Source organism: Echeneis naucrates, chromosome 9 (genome assembly GCF_900963305.1).
Source record: "Echeneis naucrates chromosome 9, fEcheNa1.1, whole genome shotgun sequence".
Lineage (NCBI taxonomy): Eukaryota > Metazoa > Chordata > Actinopteri > Carangiformes > Echeneidae > Echeneis > Echeneis naucrates.
In genome coordinates this window covers 20353958-20364460 of record NC_042519.1, presented here as the reverse complement: position 1 = coordinate 20364460, position 10503 = coordinate 20353958, and the positions used below count along the sequence as shown (strand labels likewise).

The window sequence follows — 10503 nt, the reverse complement described above, 5'->3', positions numbered from 1 at the left end:
TACAATTACCACTCAAAAGACAGGGATACTAAAAATGATAAATATCCGTGCCACAGAGTAATGAGGCATACTTTAAATCTTAAGCATTTATAAGAGGAAAGTTTAAAGTTTAATTGACCAGAAAATAAAACAGTCATGTTTCACAGAAAGAAATAAGGGTTATTGGTGATCAGTTTGGACCTCCCAAGAGACCGTAAGAGGAGCTTAAAGGACAATAAGACATCAGGAAAAATATATCTGCTGCAAGATGATCTGGCTTTCTTTTAACTGTTTGACTAATTTTGTGTCATCTAACTGTCTAATGTGGGAACGTTTTCCACTCATCCAGCCGTTGACTGTTTCCACCTTTCTGGTGCAGAGCTGTGGGAGGTCAGAGTATGTCCCAGCCTCGATTTAGCAACGCCATAACCAGATTATTAGTTAATCAGTCTGATTACAAGGATTTTTCACAACTGGACAGCACATAACAACACACTCTTTCCAATGGCTTCTTCCTGATCGGTGTATTTATTAACCACCTATAAAGTTTTTGGTTATCATCTACAAGGTATTGCTTGTTACAAAGTGGCGCCAAGTGTGAGTCTGAAAGGCTCCTTTCAAGCAAGCTATTGCAAGTGGATGAATCCTGTTTAGATCTAGTTATTGTTCAGTAATTGTACCAGAATGTCCCTTTTTATATCGCTGATTTTTTTTTTTTTTTATTTCATCTGTATCCGTAAACTCAACTGTCGAGGTAACTAATCTCTAATCTGTAGCACACACTTGTTCAGGTTGTTCACTGTATTCGATCAGTCGACCTCATCTACCTGTGTTTGGGAGCTTAATCGTCCTGCACACACACTACAGATTGGGCTGCAGTCAGAGCTGCCAGCTGGCGGTCAGACCGCACAGTCTGAACGAGGCCTGAAAAACACTGCAAATAAGATTTATACCTCATTTGAAAACCAACCTGTCCGATATTTTATCACATCATTCTCAGCAGACACTTGTATGTCCGACAATCAGCCTAGTGGTTAGCAGCACCTCTAACCACAAATGTAAGCACGCAGAACATTTCTGCTGGCGTTTGGCTTGTTAGAGACACATATTTTTTTATCAAGTTTTCTCAGCCTCCTGAAAACATGACCCGACTTGAAAGAAAACAGAAAGTGCCTTGACAGTAAAAGAAGTAAAAAAGAAAATGTCCCAAAGAATAATGAATGTAAGAGGATGTTAAATTGGTTTTATGCAAAGCAGTCAATGACTAGCATTTCTGTATTATTTTATTCTATTTTTTACAGTCAGATTTTCTTTGGTTACTTAATTTATTATTTGGTGTGTGGCAGTTTAAAGAAGAGTCCAAATGAAATGGGCATTAAATTGCACAGTAATTCTATGTAAGATTTCAGAGTTGCCCTTTTTTTGTCTGTTATATAGCTGATAAACTTGACGTCATGAACTAGTTGAAGCGGCTTTGCTTGCCTTTCACCGCCATGTGATTGAGTCACAATTGAATGCACTAATACAATTTTTTTTTTTTTTTTTCAATTTTATTTTTTAAAGATTTACGCATCATAGTTGAATCCAAAGTCAAATATTTCCTCATCAAACAGGATCTGATGCTGGAATTCTTTGAGGTGAAGCTGGTTCACATCACTGACGGAAAATATTTCCACGAAAAATATCTTTAAGAAAATGTGTCCAAGTCTGAAAATGCAGGAAAAACATTTACTGTGTGTTTAAGAACTGTAACTGGTCCAGTTTTGTGTCGGGTAGTGACGTCTTCACACTGTTTCATCAGCAATCAGCAGATAATAAGCAAATAACAGCTCTCTCTCATCTGCTCATATCAGAGGAACGGCTTTCGTTTAATCTGTAAAACAGGTGAACAGCTGTTTGTCCAGTGTTACTGTGATACTCTCCAATATAACTTTCAGTCATAAAGTACATTTTTAGTATTTATCAATTTATTGCTCTCATTCTATGTGTCCCCCTGAGGACTGAGACAACAGAAGGGGGGTTTTTTTAGGGGAAGAATTCCTCAAATATGACCCCCCTCCAAAAAATCAAATGATTTTTCAGTAGCTTTTTCTAATAACCTCTTTGCATAAATTTGTACTGTTAAAAATTATACTGCAATAAAAAGATCAATATAACTTGTGTTATCTTTTGCATTTGTCCCATCTCTGTTTTGCCAGAAGGAAACCCACATGTGACATTTCAATGGATTTTTCAATCTCGCTTCAGGATCTCCATCAGGTTCTTGGTCTGTGAGTGCTCTAAACTTTGCCCGTTCAAGAAGCAGAAATCAGAATCAAAAGAAATTCAGATCTTAATTTATAATAAAGCCCCAACATGTGCAGAGCCACTGTCAGATAAATAGCTCTTTAGCTGTGCAGCTCATCACCAAAAGATGGCGTTGTGCGCCTGCGGCAGGAAAAATCCCTGCCAAGCCTGACAACAGCAGCCTGATGTTTCCAATTAGTGTGTAATACTGAAAGAATCTTATTGTCCTGAGGACAGAGAATTAATACGGCACATACAGAACTGTTTACATGTCCCAGCAGTAACACCTCTTAGCGCCTCTGCCTATGTGATTAGGTGGCTGCACTGCGATTGTGGCTCCCCTGCATGGAGGATGTCCTAGAAATGGGCTCCAAGTGTCACTAGAAAGGTCCAACTAAATTCCATGTAGGCGCTAAAATATCGTCTGCATCGGGCTGAACCATTGCATATAAATTGATGAAGTCAGACAGCTGTTGTTTTTTTGAGGGGGAGCGGTGGTGGGCTGCTGCTTAAGTCTCCAAAAACTAAATGCCAAATGCTTTTGAAAATGTAAAATGTGACTCATGTTTCCCTTCTTGCAGTTGAAGACTGTCCCCTCTTAGAGCCACTTCAGTCTTTGAAACTAAAATGTCAAATCAACCTTTCAATTTTCATTTAGTTATAGAACACCCACAGATGTACATGAAAGAAAGTGCTAACTAGGTTTTCACTCATGTATTGCAGCACTTTTGTGGAATTGCATTGTTATTTTCGAATTCACATACAGGCTTGCATGGTTAGGGAGTTTTATACTGAGAATTTTCCTCCTATTATTTTTATGCTCCAGATACTTTGAGGACGGGACACAATGTCATAATTGGATTAAGTGGATTGTGTGTTTAAAGTGGATTCTTTTAGCTCTTTTAATTTCAAATTTATTTCTTATTCCTGTGCTCATGCGCATCCATCCCTGCGTCATGTATGTCACCAGGTCCAAAATGCACACATTCAAAGTCACACTCAGTCCTGCAGGAGAATTAGAGTCACCAGTTAACCTAAAGCTCTGTCTTTTGACTGTGAGAGGAAACCTGAGTATCTGGAGGGAACCCAGGGAGGTTTATTCGTATTTGTTTGGTCAAAATTTGTGTGCACGCATTACTTTCCCTTACAATTTGAAACTAAATGGAGAAGCCACATCATCGTTTGTTCCATAATCAATGAATAGGTACCTGAGGCTGAAATGTTTGTGTAGTTTCCCACACCAAAATGAGTTTTCGAATTCTCAAACTTTATATCTAATCAAAGATCTGGATGACGCCAATCAGGGGTAAAACTACACCACCCCGCTCAGTCAGCTGACTGATGAACGCAAACTTTGGACTTTCAGATTTCCTGGATTCCACCATGTAATTTGTCAGTATGGCATGTAATAAATATTTGAATGGAATATAAACTGTTCCAAAGTCAGCGCTCCTTCTGTTGTCTATGAACAGGCCTGGTTCAAATATTCCTCTGGTTTATAACTTGGAACGGATGATATAAACTAAACTGTCCTATGACACAGGAGCCTCATATATAAAATTTAATTCTAATATGTAGTCAAAACTCAAATGAATGAACTGTATGTTTATGAATGTTAAATGATTATTATTTAATGGCGACTTGGCACGGCAGAAGTTTGTCTTTTATCTTCACCTATTGCTGCAGTTTATGGACTTCAAACATTCCTGGACTATCAACTGAAGTTTATACATTCAGTTTCACCTGCAGCTGATGATTCCCTAAGAACATGTTTTAAATTTGCTGGTTTATTCTTCTATAATAATAACGGTGTGATAATAATGATAATGGATTTAATATATAGATTGTTTTCCATAAACGACGGTGGTTATTTTATTTGTTCTGACATAAATAAAAAGATATATTTTATGTCATAAAACACACGTTCCCCATTAATGTGACACAACAGTTTATTTTGTTGTTGTTTTCAGCAAAAGTTCTGTGAATCGGAATTTACAGTTTAGCTTGTGTGACTTCTAAAAGGGCCACATCAGCTCAATACTTCTTCGCCTTGACTGAGCATATACAATTCAGATTAAAATCATAATGAGGTCAAAGGTTAACAGGGGCCTCCCTCTCGAATTTGTAAAGTTTGTGTTTCACTAAATCAACCAGGATTTAACCTGTCTTTATCCAATTGCATGCTGGGATACTTTCCAGCCCCCCAAGGACCTATTGGGCCTTAATCAGTTTTAGAAAATAGCCAAATAGATATGAATCATTCTTTCTCAGACCTGAGGCAGCCATTCAAGTTCAATATTATGACCCCCATAACACATCTTCCGTGATGTTTTATAAATATGTTTAGAGTATAAAGTAATAATATAACAGCTCAAAAATACTTTCCTTTCATCACATACTTTGAGAATAAAGGAACATATATGATCTTATGATCTTTACATGTAAAAGTTTAAGTATTTATTAACTGGACTGGACCCGTTCATGTTGTTGAAGCAATAAAATATTAATTGTTAGTCAAACATTGTAAAAAAAAAAAAAATCTAATTTGTCTCATAATAACATAGTTTAGTAGTATTTGCTTTAAATAATCAAATTAAAAATGTAAATAAGATCTTGAATTTTTAAAGTAAAGTATAAATGTTTCAAAACTTACATTAAGTTACTGAATCTTAATCCAGATGTTAATTAATTACACCCTTTATTAGTATTTTTTATGTTGCAGTGTGATTAAAATAAGTGAGAGCTTTGCGCACTCCCGCGACCGGAGCGCGTTCACCAACGATCACGCTGCATTCACGGAATTAAAAAAAAAAAAAAGTTACATTCACAATTCTCACGCCAAAGAAGCGATTTCTTGATTTCACGACTGGAATAAACATCTTTTTACCACCATAGTATTGTTTTTTATATCTTCAAATTCCCACCGTTCTGCATTTGCTTTATTCAGCATCCGCTAAATCCTTAAAACCGCCCAAGTAAAGCTGGAGTCTCAAATTTTCCCGCAGACCGGGAACGCAGCGGCGGCTCCACATTGTTAACGTTGATTTCTCCCGTTCAGGTCACAGACTCCCGCACAGTTTTTATTTTATTTATTTTTTTTACAAAAAAAACAAAAAACAAAAAACAAAAAACAAAGAAAAAAGCCCGCATGAAATCACGCCTGACAGCGGGACTCACACCGGAACACTGTAAGACATTTATAATATTTATCTGTTTTTTCTCTTGAAGGCAGAGCCGCCCAGGAAAACGTTGGACGTTCGCTAACTAACGTTTGACTCCGGACGTGTCGCAGAGACGTTATTTACATCCAGGTCTTTAACGTTTGGTCTTTTATGTTTAATTATTCTTATTATTTTTAAGGTTTGAGACTTTCTTTAACGTGTAGCTGGACACCTGTCCGGCTCATAACGCAGGGAATATGGAAGGAGGAGGAGGGGGGGGGGGCGGGCTAACGACGTGACTTCACTCCGGCAGTCATTTTACCCTGCGGGGCCGGCGGTGCTTCACCTCGGCTACACCAAGCCGTCCGCCCCCCCGGTGACTCACTTCGGGTTATATTGTTATTATCTTCGGCCACCGGCGGTTGTTGTGAGCCCGGGGAAGTCAGACCGGTGCCCCGGAGAGTAGTAAGCCGACAGGGAGGGCGGGGAGGAGGAGGAGGAGGAGGGGAGTCGTGACGTCGGCTCGAAGGTTGCAGGTTCATTCCTCCGTCAGTTTGCTTTCTCCCCTTTTTGTTGACTGACTCTCCGCCTTTTAATTCCCCACATTCCCCTCTTTCCTTCATTTTTTTCTCCTCCCCTTCTACACAGTCGATCTCACATCGTAACCATTTTATTTCTAATTTATTTTCTCCTCTCTATTGTTCGGGAAAGCCCCCCCCCTCCCCTCCCTCCTCCTCCACCCCCACACCCCCTCCACTCCCCTAACATGAGGAGCGGTGCTGGCCGTAACGCTGCCCAGACCGGAGGCTCCTGGTAGGGATGGTGCCGCTGTGAAGAGCCGCTGTGCCGAAGCCTGTGTGGAGCAACAAAATAAAAAGGACGTGCCCGGACAAACATGACCGTTTTCAACCAGGAAAATGTTGAAGAATTTTATGAAATCGGAGACGAGCTGGGGAGGTAAGTTTCTCTTTTTGGCTTTATTCTTATTCCTGGTGCGTATCAACTTCCCCCCCTCTCCTTTTTTAAAGGGCTGTAGTGTGGAAAAAGAGGGGTGGATGGTTCACTCGACAGACACTGGAAATCATCTCTGTCTGCTTTGCATTTGGATCCCAAACGTTCAGGTTGCATGCAGCATTTTAACCGACTCATGCAAAAAGCCCTGAATATGGGCTTTACACGCCACACACATGGATTTAGCCCTCATACACAAACAAGACTGCATGCTCTCACTTGTTTCCGCAACTGATGGATATTTTACATTATGGGTGAATCTGCAGTGTATTTGTTGGGTGGATTAAATGTAATGTATTGTCAGTAATTGTCTGACGTGCATTCCTTAATCCCTGGGTGTTGATTTTATTGCCATATCTGTTAAGGGAGAAACAGGAATTCGTCACATTTGAGAAGAGTGAAGAAACATATATTTGGCAGTAGGTGATGATTCTCAACCAGTCATATCAGTGATTCCCCAAGCGGTGGCTACATGGCAGATTTTGACCGGCTCATTTGAGAATAAAATGGAGGTATTCTGACTGAATGAGATGTGCCTTGGTTTCCACCAACTTGGGTTTGTTGTAGGTCAATTCAGACTAGAGGAGAATAGTAATTATACACAAGCTCAAAATAAAGATACTGAAAAATGGCTGAAATTCCCCGTTTCTGTCACTCCAAATGGCAGTAATGCAATTGCAGACTTGACCAAAGCTCTTCCGAAAAGGGAAGAGACAAGGCCTTAAGATAGTTACTGTAAGTCGTATAGATTTCACATGATGCAGTTTTTGTAGTTCTTTTTTTTTTTTTTTTTTGTAGTAAAATTCCATGAAGTCATCCTATCTATTGAAACGCTGTGATAGAAGCATGTTTGGATCCATCTGATGGGGCTGTGAGGGGTATGCTCCACTCAAATGTTGGGAATCACTGAACTAGTTGTTGCAGCTCTAATTTTAGCCCATCTACTACATCAAGTGGTCATATAATAGTCCTAAATATTTATGTTTTAATGCCACGCTGCACCCATAACACTGCACACAGATGGCATTAGTCCCGACATACAAACACTAATGCACACTCCTCACTCAGCCAAGCATGCATGCACACGTATTATATCTTTGAGTGGTACCCAGGACACGCATCCCCCCAGTCTGGCTCCATCTGATAAGCTCTGATTAATGCACTGTATAATGCAGCATTGTCAGTGATGAACAGGTTAGCGTCTGCTGTAGCTGCCTCTTCCAGGATTGATAGCAGGAGGGGGCAGACGGGTTTGACTCTGCGTCTTTACTGGCGGAGAATTTACCTCACAGCTTAGTCCATGTTTGTTCAAAGGTGAATGCTGACAATGTGGATGAAATAGTTTGACAGGCCAGATTCTTTGGTTCTTTGCGTGGTTGTTTTTCTTTTCTGACCAAAAAATTGTTCAATGACAAAGGAAGGTGAACACATAAAGACTGAAGAGTGAGTGATTGCCTTGATTTGCTGTGTCAGTGTCAAAACTGGTCAACTTCAACGAGGCACAGATCAAAAACTATTTCATATTACTGTAAAGGCAGAAACAAGTGAGATTGAATTTATCTCCAAAGTGGATCACGGAAGCCTTCTCATATAGCTGTCAGAAACATGGAACTGGATCTCTGTGAGTTTCTGGTTATCAAAGTGACACATGTACTCCATGTTGGTAATAATCAACCAATTGTTTTCTGCTCTCCAGGGCCTGTCTGGCAATACTGCTTCTCCTTTTAGCACTCACCTTCCTGCACTGTAGGGGAGAGCTGAGGTTGCTGGAGCTGCTTCTCTATGCTACTTTGGTAATAGAGACGATTGGGGAGCTTTGTGTAATGGGATTGAATTTCTGGCTGGAGGTAAATAGACTGCTACGTGAGTGTGATAGTCTCATTTGGTCACCACTCCAATTCTGCGATCTATTCTCGACTGTGTTTTGTGCAGGACATCATTTAAGTTGGGCTATCTGCTGTTTTAGCATAACTATCCTGATTCTTAACATAAGGAGAGTTAAAATGAAGTGATTATTCACTATCTGTAGAAGTAAAATCCTGGTTCTGTTGAAAAGGCATCGATGCAAGCTGCTATTTAGAGCATGCTTCAGCCCAGATAACATATTGCACAAGCCTGGGTTTGGAAAACTTTCATTTCTTTATGAGACAGAAGAGTTATGCATGGCTTTGGGGAGGTTAAGACCACTGCCAATATGGAAAATCAAATTCATCTTACTTACTTGCAAGCCTGGTTAATCTCTAAAATCCCATAGATATAAATATGGACAAACAATAACAATTGAAAACACATTAACTCATAAACTGCCATAATTAATGTGTCTGTGGGAGATGTGTTTTCCATTGACTGAGCAGGCACGCAGCCAGCACTAGGAACGACTCGTACAAGCACAAATGACATGTAAAAGTTCATTTGCCAGTCTTCTAACTTATACCAGATTGCACCCTCCTGTCATTATTTCTGTAACAGGCGGGCTGTACTCTGATCACTCAAAATGGACAGCTGTAGTCATATTACTCTAGGGGATACAAATACACAACACTGATGAATGTGTTGTGTTTTGTCTGCTGATCTTCTAATAGCAAGACTTAAGGCTTCTTTATGCTTTTTGGTAACTTCCCTAATGAATGAAATGACAAAATAGGATGCTCAAAGAAAAAAGTAAGGGTTTTAGAATAAGAATAAAAAAAAAAATCCTATTGTAGGTACATTAACTGTGGATATTGTGCTGTTTACAGGTTTTTTTTAAACATGCATTAACTTTTGCTAAGCCATTGTTAGTTTATGATAAAAGCCTGTGAGTCTGTCTATTCATTGGCTAGCTCACCTCGGCATTGACCTGTGCTATAACGTCTGCACGCTTTAAGACAGAGAGCCCTTTGATCTGACTGTACTCCAGCCCCAATTGCAGCTGGAATTGGAATGAGGCCTGTTTGGTTTGGCAAAATGAGAAATCACTCAAGCAATGATTTTATTCTTTCACTGGCGCTGCCTGTTTTGGTGTTTATGCATGGTAGAACCAAAGCCTGGTGAAGACAAACATCAAATCATTAGTATCCGGCCACAGTTAAGCATGCAAGTACTATAATGAGGAGGAGGGCGGGAAAGAAGTCATGCAGATGCAGATTTCAGTAAATTCGGTCATGGGAAATGGATAATGATATTTTCTAAGTCATGTGTGCTCGCTCTTAGTCCATCTGTAAACACTAGAATCATTCGTTCAAGTCTCTGAAATCCTCACAGTATCCATAAAGTTTGATTTACTAGGCCTTTACTAAACCGCTTCATGACCTGGACCAGTCTCTCAGGCATCCAAGGTTTGGGTTTATATACTGTTAAGATATCAAGGCTAGGGTGTAACAGCAGGTTAGCTGTTCAGCCTGCAGGGAAAAGCATCGAGTTATTTGCAGAGCTGCCGTGAAGAAAGTGTAATAACCCCAAGCAAATGAATTATCGGTCAACTTCTCCATTCTGAGCCGCATCCAAAACATGGGCAGTTAATCCGTATCTCAGCTCCTGTTTGAACTTGCTGCCGCTGCTCTCCTCCAAAGGCTTTCCCCTATTAAGTCAAGGATCGACCACATCTGTGCCCAGTTGATGTCTCTAATTGCCTCACAGATTGGGAAAAAAATTCTCACTGCATGCATGAGATCAGCGGGGAATTAGTGAAGACATTAAAGCCAATGGCATCTCCTGTGTGATGCCACCTGAAAATTATAGTTACATGAGGGGAGACGTGTCAGCATCACATGATAGTTTTCATGCTGGTGCTGTAGGGATAAAAACACAGTCAGCGTGTCCGCATCATCTAGTTTGGAAAATGTGGCACATTTCCTCTCTTAGATCTATTATTTGTGGAAAGTCCCAAATAAGCATTGCATTGTGTATATATTTTAGAGCTGCAGTGATTACTCAGCTAGAAGATCTACAAATGCTTCAATAATAGATAAATCTTTTCTGGGAAAAAAAGGTCAACATTCTCTAATTCCAGCCTTTTAAATGTCAGAAGCTGTTCCTTTTCTCTATTTTATATTATTATAAACTGTGATATTTTATTTAAGTTTGA

General features: G+C 39.8%; 1 protein-coding gene across 2 annotated transcripts in view; it reads left to right on the top strand.

The window, feature by feature from the left end:
* Nucleotides 1-5375: 5375 nt before the first annotated feature.
* dapk1 (death-associated protein kinase 1) overlaps nucleotides 5376-10503 on the top strand; it is a 64347-nt gene continuing 59219 nt past the window's right edge. Inside the window, exons 1-2 of one of the 2 annotated variants that reach the window (XM_029510661.1) lie at nucleotides 5376-5453; nucleotides 6138-6383. In XM_029510661.1, the coding sequence (XP_029366521.1) occupies nucleotides 6322-6383 (62 nt within the window). In that variant the 5' untranslated portion in view covers nucleotides 5376-5453; nucleotides 6138-6321. Of the gene's footprint in view, nucleotides 5454-6009; nucleotides 6384-10503 lie in introns of those variants that run through there. The other variant, XM_029510659.1, reaches the window with a different exon arrangement.